General features: G+C 33.1%; 1 protein-coding gene across 5 annotated transcripts in view; it reads right to left on the reverse strand.

Annotated features, from left to right (window-relative positions):
- Positions 1 to 25,501, reverse strand: part of Tmem232 (transmembrane protein 232) — a 266,848-nt gene that overhangs the window by 163,853 nt on the left and 77,494 nt on the right. For all 5 annotated transcript variants that reach the window (XM_047555713.1, XM_047555717.1, XM_047555714.1 and 2 more), the window contains 3 exons: positions 20,134 to 20,288; positions 7,213 to 7,336; positions 6,176 to 6,428 (listed from right to left, as the gene is read on the reverse strand). In XM_047555713.1, coding sequence (XP_047411669.1) covers positions 6,176 to 6,428; positions 7,213 to 7,336; positions 20,134 to 20,288 — 532 coding nt within the window. The remainder of the gene's footprint in view (positions 1 to 6,175; positions 6,429 to 7,212; positions 7,337 to 20,133; positions 20,289 to 25,501) is intronic.

The following is a 25,501-nucleotide window of genomic DNA, read 5'->3' on the forward strand; positions in this document are numbered from 1 at the left end:
CAGAACATGGTTGTTGCCTCAGTATTGCAGGAAAATGAGCCTGCCCTCAGAACCTTATGCCCCACATCAAACTGGGGTTGCCTGTTGTTTATGTCAGAGAGAAAAAATATTGTTTTGTCCTGCATAGTGTATTTTTCTTACATGTATCCAAATATGTTCATAACATACAAAGAGTTATAAAACATTAATTAAAAATGCAAGTTATCATGTGGCAAAGTCCATTAAGTACAAAAGGAAGCTCAGAAAACCATGAAGTTACATAGGTCATGAGGGGAGGATAAAGATTTGGGGTGAAAGATTACAAAAGTTAGTAAATAAGTTATGCTGGTCTATGTATATTTTTCACATGTTCACAGCAATAATAAAAATACGAATATCAGAGAGAATAAATAAATATCCTTATTCAATTGGACTGTTTTTATTTGTTCCTTAAGACATATAATAGTCTCTACAAATAAAAAATTAAAAAGTACAATCTATGATAAAGATATCTTAACTTCAATTAAATATTATACTAGATTTTTACTTCTGCAAGCATGACAGAGGACACCTTTACTGAATAAGGCTTAATTAATTTTTAAAGAGTAGTATTTGGTTTTTGCAAATGATACATGCCATCTGTATTAGCAGGTTGAAAGATGGCTTCAAATGTTCAAGGCTTTTACAGAAATTGTGACATCAGTGATACCTCTTTTGAAAATTGTAGATTATGTTCTCTAAAGAGATGATAGAGATAAAGAATGATATACTGAATAAAATGAGTTGATAACAGACCCACAAATATATCCAAAGGAAATCAGGAAAGCTGCATGGTGATTTCTGAATTCTTCATTTTTAACATATAGATATGTTTTCTAAAAGACATGGATGAAACCTAGACATAGCATATTAGAGAAGATACTAAAGGGAACTATGCAAACAGATCCCAAAACAAGTGCTGAGAAATAAAATTAATTAAACAGCAAGTAAAAGATGATTAATGCAGAAAAAAATCAAACATTTTTGTAGTTGCTATTTTTTGCAATTTCATAAGTAACATGAGGCCAGAATCCATTAGTACTCTACTAACTTGTTTTTAAATTTCTAGTAATTGCATCTGTTTTAAAAAGCAATCTAGTGAACTGCAACATTTTTGATATTATAAACATCTAGGTAGAGCAATGCTGAACCAATGATGAAGCTGTAACTTCTGACAGCCCAATTATGTATTGATCAAACCACATGTTCTTGATTATATTTATTGAAACTTTTATGTCACATAGACTAAGACCAATATGCTTGAAATTCAGGAGCAATGAACATACCATTAGTTATACCCACGTAAAGGTGAACGTCTTAAAAACAACATGGCTTCTAATGCACATGTGTTTAAGTTCTATGACTTGGTTTGTTCTCTACCATCTATTTCCCCTTCTCTCTCTGTCATCATTTACAAATTTCAAATCTTGCTCAGGTATTGGGTGGGTATGAATTTCACAGGAACCAAGGAGATAAACCTGAATTGCCTAAACCAATCATATTAATTCCATTCCTGTTTCTAGTCAGCATATGATACAATTCTGGCCACAAGATCTGTTTAACATCCAAAAGTCAATTAAATGAATGGAGAAAAAAATAAACATGATCACATATAAATGCAAGAGATAAATTTCTTTTCATGATAAAACACTTAAAAAAGTAAAACTAGGAGAGAATTCCCTCAAACTGATAAAAGTCCTCTATGAAAACTCCAAAATTAACACAATATGAATGCTTTCCGCAAGAATATCTGCTGTTAAATACTATAGCAACACAGCCACATCAATGTTTACAGCAGCCTAATTCACAATAGCTAAGCTATAGAACCAAACTAGGTGCCCTTCAACAGATGAATGGATACAGAAAATGTGGTATATATACACAATGGAACATTACTCAGCCATAAAAAAGAATGGAATTATGGTACTTGCTGGTAAATGAATGGAACTGGAGACCATCATGCTAAATGAAATAAGCCAATCCCAAAAAGCCAAAGGCTGAATATTCTCTCTGATATGTGGATGATAGCACACAATAAGGCGGGGCAGGGGGAGTGGAGGATAGAAATTCATTGGATTAAACAAAGAGGAATGAAGGGAAGGAAGGGGGGATGAGAGCGGGTGAGAATAGGAAAAACAGTAGAATGAATCAGACATAACTTTCCTGTTTGTATATGAATACTTGACCAGGGTAACCCCATGTCATATACAACCACAAGAATGGAAAGTTATACTCCATGTATGTATAAATTAAAATACATTCCATTGCCATGTATAGCTAAAAAGAAAAAAAAAGAATGTTTTCTGTTACCACTTTTGTGCAAGAGTGTACTGAAGGTTCTAACGAAGACAGTGATTATAAAGAAAATAAAAGGCATCGAGTTTGGAAAGTAAAAAGTAATACTATTTCTATTTAAAGATGGCAATATCTTCTACATAGAAAATCATAATAAATCATAAACTATTGAAAACTATAAATGAGTTCAGCAAGTTTGCAGAATTCTAGATCACTCCACAAAATCTTTTGTATTTCTATATGCTAAAAGATTTTTGACACTATTTTAAAATGTTTCTTAGTGTTACTTACATCTTTTTATAAATAAATTAAAGATCTCCAGGATACGTGATGTACATAGAAATTACTGCTAGTGATAATAACAACACTAGCAACCATATTAACAATCACAATACCTATTTTAACATTTATGGGATCTTCACAGTACACAGGGTATTATGCCAGATGTTTATTTTCATAGATTTTTTTTTCTAAAAAACAAAAAGTCCTATGATATGGATAAAATTATGTTTTTTGTTTTGTTTTGTTTTTGTTTTTTGGTGCGAGGGATTGAACCTAGAGGCAGTTAGCCCCTGAGCCACATTCCCAGCCATTTTTACTTTTTTATTTAGAGACAGGCTCTCACTAAATTGCTTGGGTCCTCACTAAGTTACTAAATCTGGCTTCGAACTTGTGATCATTCTACCTTAGCCTTCCAATCTCCTGGGATTACAGGTATGCACCACCAGGCTGGATAGGATTCTTAACATAATGATCAGGCAAAGAAAGTAAACTTCAGCAAGACAAAATACTTTGACAAAATACGATCATGAGATACAAGTGACAATTCAAATATAAGTTCATATGACTCAAGAGCTGGTTTCTTCACTATAATCCAAAGACTGAATTACTTGAAGGGTAAGATTATAAGGAAAAATCATTTTCAATTCTTTATATCACTTTTCAGAAAATCAAACCCATCTTTTGCAGTAATCATGTTGAAAAGGCCACACTGAGGGTACTGCTTTTGGAACTCTCTATTTCCTGGAGTCTTATGGAACTTGCCCTTCTCACTAATGATCATGCATAGAGGACAAACCAGAGGAAATAATTTTTCTCTATCTGGAAAAATTATTCAGTGATTCTACAAAGGATTAAGTTCCACTGAAGCACATCAGTACAGTTTATAACAGTACATTTGTTGAGTTCTAACTTTTTATGGTAGTAGCTGAAAGAAGTCAAAGACACTAGAAACAACCGGTAGAGGAGATCAAAAGAGGTAGTATATTCTCTGGTTTTGACACAGAGAAAAAAAACAGTAGAACACATCCTCGAGGTATGTCTAACCAAATTGTCAACAGATTACCAAATTCAATAGTTTCCCAAAGAAATCACAAAGATTCTGTGAGAATTGTGGATTTCAACATACTCAGAATTTTCAATGAGACAAATGGCATTAACATCATTTGTGGCTTATACAAGAAATTTTGTATAATTCTGCTATCCTCTTTATTACGAATCAAATTTCTAAAGGCATCCTAGAGCTAAATGCATCCATTTGTCCACCTGTGCTGATAAAACACTGATGAAATTCTAACTAATCAAGAGTAATCTGGGTTCAAGAGTAACAATAGGAAGGACATCAATACAAACACAAATGCCATCCATTGCCTCTGTACCACTTGGAAAAGCACAAAGTGCATCTCTTTCCAGCATCCTATCTTTTAGGCATAACTGCCTTCTCCTCTATGACCATTTAAAGAACAAAAGTCTCATACCTTATGAGCTATAAAATGGCTCTTTGATCTGTAGAATTATCTGGTGGTACAATGAGATTCAGAAATTTCTGGAGAGTTTATTCAATGACAAATAACTACAGACAAGTACAGACCTTAATGACACTATTGCTTATGGTACAAATACATAGGTGCCACTCTTATCTAGGGATACAGTTTTTAAAAAATCAAGAATTTGCCATTATTGGATATCATACTTCTTTCTTGGTATTAAATTAATAAAAAATAGAAACAAGTGTGCTCACAGATTTACAGAGATGAGAAAATAATGACTGTAGATTTCTGTATGCTGAGTTTGAGCTCACAGATAGCACTCTTAAATGTGTGATATTGCTAAGAAGGAAGGAAATACACATAAATGCCAAGAGAATTTTCAAATAGGTCTGCTGTTGACACCATTATAGAGGAAAAAAACAATATTTGGGGTAGGAATATTTGGGTTGTGTTTCCCAGAGTTCTAAGTAATGTTAAGCAGTAGATGATAAGCAGCAAGACAAATCTCTTTCAAGAAGTCACCCAAATTCTGGATCATCAAAATAAATTATTCAAGGGAAGAGAAAAATGCAGAAAAAGACCAACTATGAAACAAATGAATAATGAAATCATGAAACTTCTGAGAAAAACTATCAAATTGTTAAGAAGGAATAAAAATTGGAATGTACACAGAAAGACACAATACCATTATCACGAAACTTTGCCAGAACACAGGGGTTCCTCTCTTAGAGGGAGACCAAGACACCTCTGGGAGCCCTGTGGAGAACTGCCCGTGGAGAGCTGCCCAAAGAGATCAGCGAAAGAAGCCAGGAAGCACCAATTTACACAGCTAGACAATTCACAGATAAATCTGCTTGGTAGCAGTTTAAAAACTATGTGTTGAGCTAGGGGAAGATTTATGACCATTATGTATAAAAGTGAATAGTAAAACAAATGAATATTTTTCTTTTTACTTTGTCAACATAATAAACACTGGAGAAATATAATTTGTGCTTTGAAGAATAAAGATCTGTTCAAAATTGGCACCAAAAAATAACAATAATTTTAAAAAATGAGAAATGGTTAAGCAATTTGCACCCAGAAATGAGAGGCTCCACTCTGCTAAATAAACCAAGAGTGTATTGAAAGTAACTTAAAAGCAGTGAACAACCTTTAAAGAGTGAAATTAACATCCACTTCTGAAGTCTTACTATTTAAAATTACATTCCAGCATAATTTATCCCAAATCAAAAAATTATGGGTCTAAGGAAAGGCAATCTTGCTTCCTTCAATACTTTAAAAAAATCTCACAATTATATCTGAAATTCAGTGATTTAATTACATGATAAATCCACTATAATTAATTACCCAGCATCACTTGCTAGGATGCTAGATTCCGGTTTAACACAAAGGTGATTCGGAAATGATTCTCTAGTCTTAATTATTTCACAATTTAGTGAAAATAAGAGTCATGCAAACAACAGACTATAACAATGTATAAACTGCAATGATTTTTATAATAAATCTATAAATTTCAATCAACCTAAAAGGATGTCTCAAATTAACATTATGCCTATAGTACTTTTTTAAAAATAAGCATGTTTTTTTCTACTAGTCCCCATAATCACCATAGAAAATGACCTTTACTTTTGAGACGTGAGACTGATACTATTTGTTGGAATATAAGAAATCAGGGGGGAAGAACATACTATAATATTTGAGTGCATGAATTAAGACAAATCCTCTGGTCAGGAAAAGAAGAGAGAAACAGTAGATGCCTACAAAAAAATGAAGGAGAGAAGTCCTATGGGGAAAAGAATAAAAACGAAGAGGAAATAAAGGTTATACACACATCACAAGTTCTCCTAAGGCCATCATTTCCTTCCAGTCACATAATTTAAATCATAAACCAAATGAATCTAGTTTGTGTTTCAGCTGTTTTAAAATTATTGATAAGAAATTCCATTTCATGAAATATTCTTCCCAGGAAGTTCCACTATATTTAATGTTATTTCTTATTTCTTAATGTTAAACTATTGTAAAGATCATATCACTATATGCAGAAAGGGACATTTAAAATATATTACTCATCAACATGAAAATTGTCTACTTACAATCATCTGATATTTTTGAAGAAAAATATTCAAAAAGATTTAAAATATTTGTTTCTCGTAATTTTGGCTGTTCTTCTGATTTCTCCATGGATAAAACATTCTTTCGTGAACTTTTACAATCACAGAAACCGATAAGAGCAGTTTTTCGTAAATCAGAAGTTGCTGCATATAAGCAGATTTCTGCCACAATTGTCGTATATGTATAGACAATAATCCAGGCCCAAGAAAGGTCATCCACCTTGTCATTTTTTTCCTGAAGCAAGAAAACAGATATTAGGGAAATCAAAGGACATTCTGTCATAATTAAGAAGCATAAAAAAGTCTTCAAATTTCATGGAATTATTAAAATACCAAAATAAATATTTCTAAATAAATTCATTAAAAAAGTAATTTTTCCATAGATATGTTGCATAAAATGTAGTTCAAAAAATAAAAACTATAAATAGCATGTAAGTATATAAAGAACAACTTCTTAATTTCTTTAGGAATCAATGGAATATAAATTAATCCAATGAAATACTGCTTTCTGTATGACATGGGGCAATAGTATTTTCTATTGTGTGGTACTTTCATGTATTTTTCACAGGAATACAAAAAAATTTCAACTTTTGGGGAGGAATTTCAGCATCTTTTCCAAGACCCTTAAATAAAGCTTATAGTCTTGCACTTGTGATTTAATTTTAGTAACTTATTCCAAGGAAATAGTCAGAAGTGCAAACAGTATTTTATGTTTGAGAATGTCAATTCAACACTACTTGTAATTAATTATGAACAGTTAAAAATAACTCAATGATCAATAATAGAGGATTAAATAACTTACTTCACTTCCACTAAAAAGCAAATCTTTAATAACATGTAATGATAAGGAAAAATTTTATGATAAATAATAAATGTTATATGCATATTTACTTTAAAATAATTATTTCAAAGTTATGAACATTATGCACCCTAATATGATATATAATTTAAATAGTGGCAAAAATAAAATACACATCTATTCAGGTGTCTTTTCACATTTAAATTAGTAATGCTGTTACCTGATTCGGAACAGACATAATGCTTAAAAGAAAATCTTTCACTATTTCCATTAAGGCTTTCAAGCAGGCCATGTTTAATTTGGCAGCCTCCCCAAGGACAAACAAAGCCAGTGCTGAGTCCAACCTGAATTATGGACAAATGACAAAGACTTTAATAGAAAATAACGATAATCAATTTTTTAATGAAAAAAAAGTAATAGGCCAAAGGAAATGAGTGTTTAGATTACCAGATACATTTCTTCTCAACAAAGATTGGTATTGGCTGGCAATGATTACCATAATTTTTTTTGGTAGGACACATATCTTCATTTTATTTATTTTTTTATGTGGTCCTGAGAATAGAACCTAGTGCCTCCCACATGCTGGGTGAGTGCTCTACCACTGAGCCATAACCCCAGCCTTACCACAAATGTTTATAGGATGTTTTGGTAAGATGTTTGAGTTCAGAGTAGTACTCTGATGAAATTGTGAGAATGATAAATACTACAGACAATAGCATTTCTTCATAATCTGGTATGACAAGAAGTCAAGTGTTCTGGTGCTATAGAACACAGTTTTGCAATTTGTTTTATGACTGATTCCATGGGTGAATTTCAAAAGCATGTTTTCTTCTCAAAATAGAGAACAAATTAAAAAATGGTCTGTCAAAAAGTTCAGTATTATTTTGTTTTGCAAGATTTGTAGTTTCTCAAAATAAAATTTATATTTCACATGAATGGTATATTGTCATGTGTTTGTTTTTCAAGTATTATATAATAACTGGGAAATCATACCAGTACTTTTAGTCATAAATATAAATATATTGTGAAATTTTTAGAAAATTATATATTTAGTGCTATTCCTATCCAATTGAAAGATACATAGTTTGAAAGGAAATAACAAGAATTAAAAGTAAAATTGCCTCTATCTAGAGTTGCTTATGACCTTGATTTATAGATCACTAATAAACTTTGAGGTTTGTATATCCTTTAAGCATTTTTGAATTTTACAACTGTAATATTTCAGGTCAATAAATTGAAACATCACCATTTTCAAAAGGAAATTCCTCTGGGAGACTTGAAACAATTCTATGTATTTGAATAGGGCTTTAAAGATCTCAATGTGTTGTCACACAAATTATCTCATTTGATTTGAATTTTGGATAATTTTGGACTCATTAGGCCTTTCAAAACCTTTTTTCTTTTAAATATTAGGAAATTGAGACATAAATAGATCTAGGAGACTTGTTTGAGTTCACTTTTCTAGATCAGTCAACTGTAACTGAAGCCTTTTCTGACATATGGATACTTCATGTTTTATAATTCTTTTTCAAATCATTATTTATGTAGTTAGTATTTCATCCGTGTGGCGGGTGCTGACTCCATCTACCTAACAGAATCTGAATTTTGCTAAAGATGGCAAAAGACCTCTTCAAGATAGAATGTTTTGCCTCCATTGGAGTAGTGATTATATAAGCATAATATTTATCAAAAATCATAGACCTGTATACATAAAATGTGTAACTTTTATTGTATATAATCTATATCTCTACAAATTTCTTAAAAATTTGATTTAAAATTAGCATTAGTAGGAAGGATAGTAGAATGAATCAGACATTATTACCTCATGTATATATTTAACTATACAACCCATGGTATTCTACATCATGTACAACCAGAAGAATGAGAAATTATATCCATTATATATGATATATCAAAGTGCATTCTACTGTCATGTATAACTAATTTAAAAAAATTTTTAAATTAGCTAATTGAACTTCCTTAAAGCTTGGAAGCACCATCTGACATAAGTTCTGTAAATGAGATATTAATGAAAGTATATTTATGAATATCTTCTAGGTAATTTATTATTTTTCTGGTTAAGAAACAAATTAAATTTGGATAACAGACCCTTTTTTCTCCTTTGCTCATCCTCTTGCTGTTCCTGCTAGGAAAGCATGCTTGACACCAGAAGCAGAACAGCCATCATACGCAGGAAGGAAAGTCATAGGCTAGGAATGAAAGGGAAGCTAGACAGAGCTGGAGTCTAGAGGATGTCCTTAATCCTCTGTGTCAGCACACACTGCTCGTCATGTGCAATAAATACAGCCCAACTGAGTAATCCAAGTGTAGGCGGGTTTCTATCCCACTAAGAAGACCAAATTCAAACTGACACATTTGGCATGATGCTTATGAACACAAGACAGAATCCTAGCTCTGCCACTAATTAGGTGTTGGATGTAGGATAAATTATGTACCCTATTTCAGTCTTGCTTATCTATATGAGGGAAATACAGCAAAATCATTTTTCAGAGAGTATTGTGATTTTTAAATAAGATACTCTGTAAAATGATTAGGTTCAAAATGCTGAACAGAACTGGATTAGAAAATCCTATTTCTTTAAAATTAAAACATATGAGTTTGACAGCTTTCTTTGCTTATAATGTTTTGGAGTTATGGAAAGAAGTCTAGAGGACATCCAAGATGGACAGTGAGTCATTTCCAGATACTTCCCGTTCACACTTCACAGTATGGCCAAGGAAAAGAGGATAGTCACAAGCTTTGTGAAACTTCTTTCCCCCTGAATATACTTCGTAATCACATGGTTTTGGTTCTTCTGTTCTCTTTTAAGTTTAGAAAATTGTATCTAACCTAGGGCACTATGGATTGAAAAAGATCCATCAGTGCCAACCACCTATGGTAGAAAAATGCTTCACCAGAAACACACTGTTTTCAATCAATGCTGCTGACTGCAAATTTTTTCTATAAGCAAAGAGGGCTTTGCTAAAAATAGAAGCATCAATACTTATAAACTGTAGTTCGTTAAAAATCAAAACTAAAAAAATCAATGCACATAGAAACAAGAACTCAAATTGGATTAGTCTACAAATTTTAACACAACACTACAGACTTTGTGAACTCATTATAATACAAAAAGTCTCAATTATCAGTACATTGACTTGGTTTTACAATGCTATGAAAATAAACATTTACAAAGTCATTCTAAATATTATAGATTTCCCCCTAATTGTGTAAATAAACTGAGTTTATTGGTGTATCTAAAATAATAATATCTATTAATATATATGCATACACACACATACATATAAACAGATTGTCATTTTAAAAATGGAATTAACCTTATCTGCAGTTAGTAACCCTTTACAGCCTATTCCAGGTTTAGAATAAATATAAAACATGGACAATCCACATGATCTTAAAATCTAAAAACAAAAGAAAGTTAATGAAGCAGCAACTTATAAGAATTTCCACAAAGCATAGCATTGATGGAGTTGAATTAAGAAAATTAATAAGGTGTACCCATATGCCACATCCTGAAACACACAGCCAGCTACCATGAAGAAACTTAAAAGAAAAAAAAAATGGGGAAAATAATTTCATCTGTTTACTTTGGTTTTCGTAAAGTCAGAAAAAGTGCAGTCAGTCCTTTACCTTGGAATATGGATTTTTTTAACCATTCAGGGTATTAATTCTTCATTTGACCTATCTCTTCATATTTATCAGAGATGGCAATACCCAGACGGTAAAATATGTAGAAAACAGTGCGATAGGGATATAGGATGAGAGAGGGAGGGAAGAGGAATGATTCAACTGGAATCCAGAAGGTTTGCTTTTGTTTTTTTGTTTGTTTTTTTTTCTTAGTTATGTTTCCAGATAACTATACATATCAGCACTGTAATTTTTAAAAAAACTTAAACACAGTTTTTAACAACTATGAACACAAACCTTGTACTTAAAAATTTCAAGTTTTCATAGACTTCTTCTAGTTCTGGGATAGGTAAAAAATGAAAAGTCAAAGAGGGGCACCTCCATGAAACCAAGCAAAAAATATGTCATAGCAAGGGCTAAAGAGAACATCGGCCTGAATACTGAAAGAGGATCACAACCCTGAAAACGACTTCTTACAGGAACCAGAAAATATTTTTATAAGCTTCTTAAGTATGTTTAATAAAGCTCAGGAAGAAGACACCATGAGAAGCCTGGATGCAAAGATGAAGGTAATATAATGTGATTGCAATTAAGATTATGAAAATACAATTATAATCCAGGAAGGAAGTTAAATGCAGAAGTGACACTTGGAAGGGAGAAAACTCGAAAGATCTTTTCATAATTTGGAGGAAAAATGACACTTAAACCCATTACTAGCTAATTCCTTTTGAAACAACCAAAGATACATAACATCAAGAAAAATCTTTGTAGCACTACCAAAAAGGGAAAGGAAGGAATGAAGGAAGGAAATAAGGAAAGAAGGAAGGAAGGAAGGAAGGAAGGAAGGAAGGAAGGAAGGAAGGAAGGAAGGAAGGAAGGGAAGGAGGGAGGAAGAAAAGAACAATAAAAATGTTAAGGTTATAAAGAAAATGGAATCCAACTGAAGGAAAACTTTCCAAGATGTCCAAGGTTTAAAGTAAGAATCCATGAGAAATATATGGGTTTTCCCAACATAACTTAAGAATAACACTAGGCACAGAGACAGGAGTTGGAAACACACCTGAACTGTGAGTAGTCAATGGAAGTCTTTGCAAAGTATAGACCAGAAGCACTGATATTTGTGCACAGAGAAGGAACTTCTCTCTAGGCAAACAGTGGATTTGCCTTGCAAGCCTCCTGAAATGGCCAATGGGACAATCAATACCTAAGTTCTGGCTATAAGTCATAAAGGCATTTTGTAAATACTCCTGGGCTGAAAAGTAAATAGAAAAAGGCAAAAAGCTAGCTTTTAATACCTTGTCCTAACTATTGGTTAGGAAAAAGCACAGCAAAATTTTGAGATTCAAAGAGGGAATTAAAAAAAAATACAAAACTAAGCTCAAAAAGACTATCACCAGATAAAATATACATTATACTTTTTAAAGGAAAAATAAATGGTGATAGGTGTTATTCTCAGCCAGGCATTCTATGTAATCAAGATCTCACCTAAGAAAGTAGGTAATTTATGTCCATACTTAGAAATTTATTCAAGCCAAACAAGAAATTAATAGTGCTTAACCGTTTAAGAAGTGGAAAAGCCTAATTGTAAATGGCTGTGAGTGGGGAAAAATAGGTAAAATTTGTAAATGCAATCAAATAATTAAATGAAATGATATATGCATAATTACTTTAGTATAATGGAATAATTATATAATCTTGAGTTTCTTATACATTGTAATGAATAATCATTGTATATACTAATATATGTGTGTATTTTTATATATTAAAACTTAATTATTCAATTGTATTTATAAAATTAGCTTTATTACTAAAATTGATACTCAGAGGAGATGGAGTACATGAATATCTTGTCTTGCAACTGTCTGCTTAAAGGGTTCTTTCTCCAGATTACAGGGGTCTGGATTACATGGACTCCAAGGAAGCCAGCGGGGGAGAACGAAGGGATGGAGTGTGGGAGAAACACTGACTACCACTTCATCAGAGAAGGCATAGGTGGGTCGCTAATTGTTTCCCTGTGGTCACTACCATCAGGTGATTCTCTGGTGGCGATTTATCCCAGTAGTGGAATCTTTCAGTCACATCTGCTCTTATTTTTTTTCAATATTATGGCCAATTATGTGACATTAATTGGTGCTGCAACCCCTGTGCCATGTTAAAGCAGTTCTTTAAAAAAAATTTTAGCTAAAAAAGGGATTTAATGACCATTCATGTTATAACATTGGTGGCAGAGTGTATGTGACAGATTATTGAGGAAAAATACTTAGAACAAGGATACAAGTTAAGAATCTGCGATAGCTGTGAGACCATGGGGCCCAAACTAGGTGACAGTGGGAATAGAGAGCAGGAGACAAGTCTGGCATGTAATTAATGCATGCACAACACCCTGGATTAGATGAGGGAATTGAGGTGGGGTAGATAAGGTGTTTAACTGATTACTTTAAGAGGAGAACATGAAGATGCATAAGGAGGTAGAAATTCAGCAGGCAGGAACCTGACTAGGGAGAAATTTGCTTAAGTCTGAACTAGCAAAACAGAAGGTACCTACCTAGAGGAGAATTAGAGTATAAAAGGTGACATCATATTACTTATTTAAATCTCCATTAAAAAAAAAAAACTCTTTGAGATGGATTTTATCTCTATATAACTACTAAAAAGACTTTGATTCATGGATGGTAAGTGGCTCACTTGAAATTAAGTAGCAAAACAGATCTAAATATCAGGTCTTCTCATTGGAGGCTGAAAGTTTTTGTGCACTGCTTGATAATGTAGCAAGGCATAAATCATGTGTTTATCCTTCACACAGACTAAACAACTATAAAAAGCATAGAAGATCTAAAGATCAATAATAAATCCAGGAAGTGAATAAAGAGGAATTAAGAAAATGAATGAAGAGTGAGAATTTACATTGACATTTCAACTTGTAAAGGAAGGAAGGAATACTATTAATACCACTTTTGTTTGTTGTTTGAATGCTTTCAATTAGACTGCTACACGAGCATTAAAAATTACTTGGATCAAGGATATACACCATGTAAATGTCAGTGATCTAGCAGGAAAGAAGAAGTCTTGCTGTCCATACAAAGTAACTGATTCTTTGATTCATTCTAATGCAAACATAAATACTGTATGTCTGGAAAGCATTTACCATGTGGATATAGTTTTAAATTGACAAGTTTTTTGGAATATATTCATGGAGCACATTAAATTGGCTACTTTGCTTTCGGAGATAGAATTTTATACATTATAGTGCTCCACTGAAATGTCATACTGCATTTCTCAGCAGTCTTCATTGGCCAATAATTCAATTATAAACACAATTCATTATTTTCATGTTAGATTAGAAAGTCTTTTGCGTTGGCTTGAGCTATCTCCCCAGAGCAAATGGGACAGTTTATAAAAGGCCAAACCACAGGGTGGAGCATTGAGAGTATGAAGCATCATATAAAATTTAACCATATTAAATAGAAATCTGCCTTCCGGCAAGCTGTTTATCTTCAGCTCTAGGCAGATAAAGGCCAGTGCACAGCAGCTGGAAGGGGGCTCTTGCATTCTTTTCCCTTCTTCTTTGAGTTTTTAAGATTTATTGTCTTTATTGCATCCTTTCCTTGATTTTTCCCTGTCTGCCAGTGAGGCTACTCTAAGTCTTTGATTGCTTCCTTGAGTCCTTTCATGGATCCTGGGTCTGCCCTTTGACAAACCTTTTTCTTCATTTCATATCCTTTTGTATGGCAGGGTGTTTATAACAGGGATTAGAAGAAATCAGACAGGAAGATACAGAATTACCTACTGACCAATAGCATCAGAAGTCAGCAGATGAGAACCACTTACTTGCATGGGTACAAGCTATTTTGTCACAGAAGTGAATTTGTTCTGATATCTCAGTTGAATGGTTTCCCTTCGCATTTTAAATCTCAGAACATTTATTCATCATTATGTTACTTTCTTCATATGCATGGAAAATCAAATTACTCAGATTATTCCTCTTAACTGTCACTTGGTATTGTATTTCAGATACTAAAATGAAGGTATATTTGTTTATCAGTGCACTAAAATTATACACATGGTGGGATTCATTATGCCATATTCATGCTTGCATGCTTGCATGCTTACATGGAACAGCCTCACTACACATTGACATCTCCTTTCCCTCCCCTCCTCCCTCTCCCTAACCCCTTGATCTTAATTAGTGAATTATAATTATATATAAAATATGAATATATCACAATATATTTTTATGATCATGGATATAGCATGATTTGATAGTTTTAAAGTGAAAGTGTCTTTGATTGAGCATCATTATTCCAAAACTATCTGATCCAGAAAATCTTGAGAAAGTCTTAGCTTCTCATCAGGTCCTGATGCTTCAATATTTCTATTTAATTCTAAATATATTCAGTTCTTTTCTTGATTTTTCACTTGTGCCCAGTAGTGTCTTTGAATACATGTGAGGAATATTAAAATTTCTCAGAAATGCAAAGAATTACCAATTTGATTTTGATTATTACTTCACATTTTTTTTTTAAAATCTGGGGTAATGGTCCCTTGAAAGTTACATGGGCTGTTATCTAAATACTTAAATACTTGGTAAGAATAAAAATTATTTTTAAATAATTCATATGATGCTGTCATTAACAGAATAGTTAAAATGATAACTTAAAAAGACAAAACAATCTTTTAATGTCAATAGTTTTTGTTTTAAAAAAGTCATTGTTTTAAAAAAAAAAAAGGTTAAATTACATGTGGACATATGTTGTTTCTCTCTTTTATATCCATAGTACCTGTGACTAGACAGGTTGGATTTTATGATGGGTATATGTTTTAAGAAACAAACTGTTTTTCAAAGTATTAACACTGGTTTACATTTTCACTAGAAAAATATGGGTGAGATTACATTTTCACAAACACTTGATATTGCCAATCTTTTTAAATATTATCCATTGTAATGGGCATGAAAATAATATCTATGTGGTTCTAATTTCCATTTATTTTTTTCATGTGATTCTATGTGTATATGGTCTTTTATGAAGTATGTTCAAATCATTTGCCTTTGTAGGCTGATTTGATTGTCTTGTTACTATTGTGTTGTAAAAGTATATATACAAGTCTTACATATACGTATTTGGCATTTTTCTTTTGTTCAATGGCTTGTCTGTTCATTTACTTACCAATGTCTTTGAAGCCCAAAAAGATTACTTAATATATGGGGGAATTCTGGGAATTTATAATTTCTGTGTAAAATTTTTGTGTTATTTTAGATATAAAACTATTGAGGTTACAAACAGAAAATAAAATCTTCAAACACACACACACACAAAAGAACAAATTATTTTCTTAACAAATAAATGTAAGAAGTAGAATCAGAGCTATTTGGCAGTGTTTTTTAAACAATTATCTTTTCCTTTCTATTATGAGCAGTCCCTGTTTTACATTTTTTTTCAATTCCCCACCCCAGTTCAGTCAGCTACCATCCTCCCACTGCCACCCCCCACCACACACACACATACCGTCCTCCCAGAAAAAGGTGAAGATTCAGCTGCAGGGAACCTGCTTAACAATGCCTCAGCAAGGACAGGTTATACTGGGACATTTAAGATCTGTTCTAGTCGCAGGAAGCCTAATAAACTTGGCCTCACTTTCTTCATTTTTAAAAGTCAGTTTTGTATTATCTCTAATGCCTTGAGTCTACAAAATGCTAACTATAAAAAACAGTTGGCTCTTAAATGTTTATAGATGAACTTAAACAACATCATTAGCAAATTGAATTAAATAGATCTTGATGCAATACAGTAAAACTTAAAAATTGGTTAAAGAAACAATTAAATGACTTCCAGAATTAGATATTCTTAATTAGCCTCTTACTGTTGTAACACTTATTTAAACCTGTATTAGAGTACTATGCTAATATATTCAACAGTCATGTAATATTTATTTTATATATTAAAATACAATTTATGTTCTCCTAAAAATCAAGTTAGAGTTGTCCAAGAACTAAAGTAGTTTTGGTTATTTGTCCTTTTGAAAAATAAGTATTTAAATCCCTTATCACTTATTTCCTATAAATAAAAATGTCCGAAAGAATCACCTTAACTTCCAGAAGAGCCTAATTCACACCAAAGAAAACCTCTAATTTCCATTGTATTTAGGAGCTCTATATTAAAATTACTTATTAAAATCATATTTTGTTATTTGTATGATAAATACTTTATTCATTCACTTTTATTTTCTCATCTATAGTTATTATCCTTATTTTTAAATTAAAAAAGAATCCTAATGTTTGTCAAATTGCAAAATGGAGTAGGTTTCTCCCCTCAGGTCTTAGCACAGTTTTCTTCTAAACTAGGCTATTTCTAGGAAATTAGATAATTTTTAAGCCATTCTCCAGAAATCTTTACTTGATCCAAAATCCTACACACTTCCACATATAAGTGGGACAATTGCTTTTCTTGAAGAGAAATGCTCCAGATTCTAAGAAGGATCTATAGTTGAATCTGAGGGACTTAAATTTTGCACATAAAAAGACTTTTGGGGGACTGGGGTTGTAGCTCAGTGGTAAAGCACTTGCCTAGCATATGTGAGGCACTGGGTTCAGTCAGCACCACGTAAATATAAATAAAGTAAAGGCATTTGTGTCCATATACAGCTAAAAAAATTTTAACAAAAGCAACAAAAAAAAGGACTTTTGGTATAGAATGGACTGGTAGAAGCTTAAAAACAGAATTTTTAAAAGTATGCTAACTAAATTTTCAACTTTTTAAGGCATGATACATTATTATTTTTGTCATTAGCAATGAAAAAGGAATTCAAAATGGAAATATTCCTCAAATATTAGAAAAGAATACTTTCTGATCAATTTCCTCAGAAATACTCTTTTAATGTTCTTCAGCAAATAGAGACCATATATTATAAGCCCATACCTAAAATCATTCTCAATGGTAAAAATTTGAAAGTTTTATCCTCTAAACTTAGGAATAAGATGATATCCACTCTCATTACTTTTACTCTACATAGTACTTAAGTTTTAGCCAGAGTAGTTAGGCAAGAAAAAGAAATAAATTAAATTTTCTGTTTGCTGAAGAAAATGATCTAATGTGCAGACAACCCTAAAGGTTATACCAAAAATCTTAGAACTATTAAGTTTAGTAAAGTTATAGGATACATGACCAATACACAAAATTCTAAAGCACTTCTACGTACTAACAGACTATACAGAAATGAAATTTTAAAACTCATATCATGAGTGATGCCATCATAGCATGATGGCACATGACTGTAAAATCCTAGTTACTCAGGAGGCTGAGGCTGAAGGATTATAAGATCAATCCAGTTTAGACAAAATATATTACAAAGTTATGGCAATTAAAACAGCATGATGCTGGCATAAAAACGGACACATCAATTAGTGAAACAGGATAGGAAGCCCAGAAATAAACCCAAATATTTATGGTCAATTGAATTTTGACATAAAATGGAAAAGGGATGATCTCTTCAAAAATAGTAATGGGAAAATTGAATATCTACATGTAGAAGAATGAAATTAAACCCTGAGCTCACATCACAAAATCAACTCTATTAAAATAGATTAACTTTTTAATTGACTTAAATTAAGACGTAAAATTAATAGAAGAAAACAAAGGAAAAAACTCTACAAAATTGGTGTGAGCAATGATTTCTTGGATATAAACCCAAAAGCACAGGCAACAAAAGCAAAATTAAACAAATGGTATCATCCAACTACAAGGTTTCTTTCTGCACAGCAAATAAAACACAATAAAGAGATGACCCACATATTTGGAGAAAGTGTACATATCTGATAAGGAGTTAATATTCCAAAATGCATGAGGAACTCAATTCAAGAAAGAGAAAACAAACTCATTTTATGAATAGACATTGCTCAAAAGAAGACATATGAACCAGGCGGCAGTAGCACACCACTATAAACTCAGTGATTCAGGAGGCTGAAGAAGGATGATCTCAATTTAGATGATCTCTAAACTCAGCAACTTAATGAGACCCTGTCTCAAAATTAAAAAAAAAAAAAAAAAAAAAAAAAAATATATATATATATATATATATATATATATGGCTAAGGATGTAGCTCAAGGGTTGGGCATCCCTGAGTTTAATCCCCAGTACTAGGAAAAAAATAAAAAAGAAGATGTATGAATGACCATAAGATACATGAAAAAAAAGTTCTACGACACTGATAATCAAAGAAATGTCAATTAAAACCACAATAAAATATCACTTCACTCCTATTACATTAGGTGTTATGAAAGATAATTGTTGGTAAGGAATGGAGAAAAGGGAAGCTTGTACACTTTTGACTGGAATAAAAATTAGTGCAACCATTTTGGGAGACAGTACAGAGGCCCCTCAAAAAATTCAAAATAGAACTACCATATGATTCAGCAGTCCCACTTCTGGTTAGGTACCCAAAGGAAATAAAAGCGGAATGTTGAAGAGGTAACTCCACTACCATGTTCATTGCAGCATTGTCCACATAGCCAAGATAAGAAATCAACCTAATTGTTCTTTGACCAATAGATGAATAAAGAAAATGTAGCATGTGTACACTATTGATTCTCTAAAATCCAGAAAATATTACCCTGAGTGACCACATGCATGAACCTGGATGACATTATGTTAAGAGAAATAAGACAAGTACAAAAAGATAAATACTGCATAACCTCACATATCAAATTGAAAAAACCCAAACTCATAGAAGTAGATTATAATGGAAGATACCAAGGGCTTGTTGGGCTTAGCACAAATGGGGAAAGGGGAGAGTTAAGTGAGTAGAGCAAAGATCCAGTTAAGCAGGAGGAATAAATCCTAGAGCTCTACCATACAGCATAGTGAGAATAGTTAATAATAATATATTTAATATTTAAAAATTGCTAGAGAGTAGATGTTAAATATCTCAACACAAAAGAAATATAAGTGTGTGAGGTGATGGATATGTTAATTAGCTTGATTTAATCATTCCACAAGATTTATATATAATATCACATTATACTCCATAAATATATACAATTATGATTTGTCAATTAAACAATTTCCTTCCATTGAACCCATGCCTTCTTTTGTAATAGTATAGGACATCTATTTCCCTTCTTATATTAGCACATGTGCTGGAGGAAACCAACATTTCCTAGTGAGACTTGTTTCTGTTATACAAGTAAAGCATAAAGAAACCAAATCTTTGTAATTTCCTCCAACTATAAATGTTGTTATTTAGTAACATGGAAAATAAAGGAAGCATGCACATCTACAGAGAGAGAGAGAGAGAGAGAGAGAGAGAGAGAGAGAGAAGCCATTTGTTGATAAAATGAACTAGTACAAAATAAATAAATTGCCCTTATCTTTGGAACTGAGATTGTAAATTTTTTCCATAGTCAACTGAGGTGTGATTAACATTTAAATACAAAGGTTATTTAACATTTAAGCAAAGATTTCTCCATGAGTTCCTTTGGATTTATAGGATCACCCTTACCAGCATTTCTTTTGAAGCTGCTTTTTATGGAAGATGAGATGCTCAAGCACATTATTCAGTTGAGGACTATTATTCTGAACACAAGACCAGGCAGCCACACAATGCCAGAGCAGGTGGCTAACTTCATATTCACCCAGTTTAAATTGCAAATGTTCCTGGAATTAAAATATAAAAATATATCTGGGAAAAATTCTTTGACTTGAACAACATGAAAATAAATTTTAAATATACAAATGAAAACATACATTCTCTTACACTTGATGTTGCACCAGGTGAAGTAATTTACACAAGAATATTTCTGTAAGTATAAGTAGTCAACCTGAACTTATATAAGTATATATTTTTTACATGGGTCCCTTGTGTTCAGTGACATCAGTTCTACAAATATGACAAGAATCCTGCATCCTCTGAGGGATAGCTGTTAGACACGATTGTGTTTCTTAGACTCCCTGTGACTCAGTTCTCCCTGACACTTAAGGAAGGGTGGATAGAGGAAACCTTGAACAAAGAGCTAACACCAAACTAGATTTTATGTGAATTTCTACCAGCAGGGAGCAAAATATATGCCTTGCAGGGCATGGTCAATGTCAAGTAAGTGTTTTAAAAGGCTACAAATTCAGATAACAAATGGGCTGCTATTGCTTTGTGTGTGTGTGTGTGTGTGTGTGTGTGTGTGTGTGTGTTTCTCAGAGTGCTTCCTGGCAGTTTTCGATCTAATTTGTCCACTAAAGTAATTGGTATTCAATGATGACATGGCACTCCCATTGAGTTGTTGTCAGAAGTAAAGATCCAAATATACATGTTCCCATATTGCTAACTTAGTTGATATTTTGTGCTTTTAAAAAGAAACACTTCAAATCCACAGGGCCTCATCATTCTTATCACATGAAAGAACATCACAACTACAATTTAAAGATGATTTCATGTTGAGCACTCTTAAGACAGGTCAGAAGTTCATACACAAATTCAAACTAAGACATTTTAAATTTCTAGTAAACTAATTAGTTAAGTACTGCAGATGTGTATTGATTTGCTTTATGTCAGGAACTCTCCTACCTGCTAGAGATAAAGGCATGAGTAAGACAGTCTGCATGAACCTACTGACTCTGGGGAATAATAACTCAGAAAAGCAAATGGAAACAAATCAATGTGTGGAATGTTAGAATATTCCATAGAAAAGTTCTATTTTAAAGTAATGTAAGGCATCAGACTGAGGCATGCTGACTTCAGTAAATGCACACATAACTCAATTTTCTGCTTTGTGGTATAATCCATCCAAAAAGCGGAACCCACATAAATGAGATTCTTTTCCCAAACTGCCCTAGGTGTCTCAGTCTAGATGCCTGACAGTTGTCAGGTTACAAACTTATTCTGAGTACAATGGTAAGTAGATAGGTTTTGAAACTTTGGGATACCTCTGTCAACAATCAATACATTCAATTTGTTATTATTATTATTATTATTATTATTATTATTTCTTTTTAAATCATAGATATTGCATGGCATAGACTATTCAGTTAGGTAAAAAAATATACCTGTACCGTCACCAGAGAAAATTCCCAGGTAGAAAAAAAAAAATCAGGATTTAGACAATGAATAAGAATTTAGTTTTATTTTCAATTTTATATGATGACACTTTTACTCATGGTTGGGAATGGTAAAAAGCAGCCTCTGACGTTTGGACTGATTTGACATTGTGTTATTACAGTCTAGTCTGTCACTCAAGGCTAGGTCATTTTGATCTCTTGATCAACATAATTCACAAAATATCAAACTCAGATGGCATTATTCTGAGACTATGATAAATCAACAAAGCCATCCGATAATTATTTTCCCAAGTACAGACAAAAGCAAAGTCACTGTGCCATTCACAAAATTCTTTTTTTAATAATTTTTTAGTTGTAGATGAACACAATACCTTTATTTTACTTCTTTATTTATATGTGGTGCTGAGGATGGAACCCAGTGCCTCACACATGCCAGGCAAGCACTCTACCACTGAGGTACAACCGCAGCTCCCACAAAATTCTTAATCATAAAAGTTGTCGCTACTTTCTAGCAGCACCCAATCTAGAGAGAAACCCTTCTTCCTTCTGTCTTCCCCCAATCACTCACAGTTCAAATCCTATCACAGATGAATTCCAGTTCCCTCTTGCTGAGACATCCTGTGGTTCCTAGTGATGCGGGCTCTCTCTACAACAGACAATAAACCCACTGTGCTAACTGCAGATATGCTCCTGTTCACCTTTGTCTTAAGGGTACTAGAATCAACAAGGACAAATTTATCCAACTTGAGGTATTAATACAATAGTGATGATTATGTAATTTAATAGTTGTCATGGATCAATGTAGGAGACCAAGAGGGAAAATCGTCTGGGAGTTCCTGAGTGGTGTAGAGTTCTATGCCTTCACACTAAATCACTCCTACTCCAGATGTGGTTGGCAGAAAAATGCCATTTACCAACTGTTAACACTAGAGAAATTAAGAATATATAATTGAAAACTTTTACAATGAATTGACAGAATAATTATACACATATTTAGTCTAATAAAAATTATGAGGTACTTTTATTATTTCAATATTCTTTTTTTTCAGTAATTCATTATTATTACATTCTATAAAATCATCATTCTATGATGATTTGGAAATTAAAAAAAAAGAAAAAGAAAAAGAAAAAGAAAGAAAGGAAGGAGAAATCGGGACTAGACTAATCTTTCACCAAAGCTAACATGAAAATCACGGAGCACAGCATTAGATGACTCCCTCCTTTCCTTCTTTAATTTTTTATTTAACTGCTTGCTAAATTTGTTTCATCTCCTGCAGCAACACCCAGTTTTGGACTGCCAGTTACAACCTGTGCAATGCCTACGCTGAGAAGCTCATCCACGGTAGTGTCATCAATTGTCAGCTAAGAATTCAGATAACCATATCACCTTGAATTTTATGAAAATCTAAGTACACAAACTCTGAGCGTCTGACCAGGCGTCCAAAACATAAATGAGCTTCAAAGCATGGGCTCTATCTTGGCTGCTCAGATACAGATTTCAGAGTTTCACCCTTGTTTTATGTCACTTTGGGAATGGTTGACATTGCCTCCAAAGGACCTCTCCAATACACTTGTTAACCAGATTATAGGGCATTAATCACAGGATAATGTTCCTAATTTTAAAGACAAAAGTTCTTTAAATGCTCATAATCCAATTGTTAATGACCATTTATAATTACAGTCAGCACAAAATGTCCTAAATTTAAGTAGTGCCTTTGGTTTCCTGAATTCTGAAAGTGTTAGATGATGAGATTGCCAATCATAAGAGAATGTAAACTCTGTTGGCACATTTTCACAGAATTTTTTTTACTTTCGAACAGATGAAACTATTTTATAAAGAATCTACTTCATTGTGACTGAGTTTAAAGCTCTCTCCTCCAAAGAACTGTGTTATTACTACCATGTGACAACTGTGTTTAGAAAAGTCAGCTTTGCTGGTGAGCAAAGAACAGAGTGGAAAACTCAATCCAGCATTCTGGCCCTTCAATCCTCAGAGCTAATTAAAGTGAACCATTTATCAAAGTCAATGGAAACCCTGTGTCTGGATCACTTAAAAGAACAAAAAATGGGGTCCAGCAGGAGAAGAAAGGAAATTTCCTATTCTTAAATAGAACCAAAGCCCATACTGTGTGTATGGCAAAGTGTAAATCCTACATATTTTTAAAAGCAATTCGAGCAACAGGTTGAAAACAAATTAAGTAATTATGCTTTTGCCTCAATGAATTCAAAAAATAAAATATTTTACAGTGGCCAAAAGCTGCTGCCTTGGATCTTTCAGCATTATCAGAGAATAAGGTCTTTAGGAAAAAATTCACAAATCTTTACTGAAATATACTGCTAATAAGGAAGGGATAAAGGATGATTATGAATGTCTTTTATGTTCCAACTTTATCTCTTTTCTCCTCTTGCTTTTCCCAGAAGTTTGAGTGAGGTGGTATAGAATGGGGAGACGCTCAACTGAACTGGAGAGGCTGGCATAGATGAAGTGATTCTGGAGGAATTGGGCTGAAATTGGGAAACTTTAAGGCATGGCAATCAAGTTCTGAATCAGTGCTGATTACCAAATCAGCAATTTCATAGCGATGTGGCTACCCTGTCCTTTATAGCCTTCATATTATGAAGTAATTGAAGGAGGGAAAAAAGGACAATAAACCTGATAGGCTAAAATCTGTTCTAATCCCCTCCGAGAATCACATTGATAGAGCTGAAATAGAATTTAGGAGCAATTGAATTTAAGCCCTTTGTTCTACAAAGTGGGAAAAGACACAGAAAGAGACTAAGTATCATCTAAGCAGATATGTTCGTCCCAGTGTTGACAGTGTTGCCCCTTGCAATTCAGGCTGATCTGTACAGCAGTAAGCTCCCATTTGCCTGTTCTGTGTGTGCACCAGGAGTGACGGAAATGGAGTCATCCTTCGAGAGCATCAGAATGAACTCCGTAAGCTGCCGGCTTCATAACCAACACTCAGGCTGCTAAGATTTCACGGTTTCTTATTTGTTTAAAGAAAAAACACTGAAATCACTACATTAAGTCAATATAGCCTTGTCCTTAGATGAAATTATTACAGTTAACTATCTATGTTAAAGTGAATGTCTAACTATTTTTCAATAATCATTGCCTACATTTGCATAGCATTTAATTTACAAGGCACTTATTTTGGAAACTTACAACAACCCTGTTGTTTTAGTCAGTTTTTTCACTGCAGTGACTAAAAGGATCTGACCTGAACAATTTTAGGAGGAAACGTTTATTTGGAGGTTTAAGGTTTCAGAGGACAGCAGGCTCCATTCCTCAGGGCTAAGATGAGGCAGGACATCATGGCGAAAGTGTGTGGCAGAGGGAAGCAGCTCATGTGGTGATAAGGAAGCAGAAAGACAGGTCTCCACTTGCCCTAGACAAATATATACCCCAAAGCCATGCCCCCAACTCCTACTTCCTCCACCACACCCTACCACTTCAGTTACCACTCAGTTAATACCTATCAGGGGATGAGTTCACTGATTGGGTTGAGACTCTCCTAACCCAATCATTTCTCCTCTGAACCTTCTTGCATTGTCTCACACTTGAGTTTTTGGGGAACACCTCACATCAAAACCATAACACTTGGAGAAGAGTGAGAGTAGATATGACAAGATGATGATGATGATGATGATGAAAACTTTTTACAGATAAGTAAATGGAGATTTGGAGAGTTTAATGAATCTCCTCCAGACCCCAGTGCCAGCTGGTGAGCAGGTAATTTCTCTTCATTATCAGTGTTCTTTCTGTGACTCAGTATCTTACATTATATATTTATTATTAAAACATTTTAAAACTTACA

The sequence above is a fragment of the Sciurus carolinensis genome, chromosome 6 (genome assembly GCF_902686445.1).
Source record: "Sciurus carolinensis chromosome 6, mSciCar1.2, whole genome shotgun sequence".
Taxonomy (NCBI): Eukaryota; Metazoa; Chordata; class Mammalia; order Rodentia; family Sciuridae; genus Sciurus; species Sciurus carolinensis.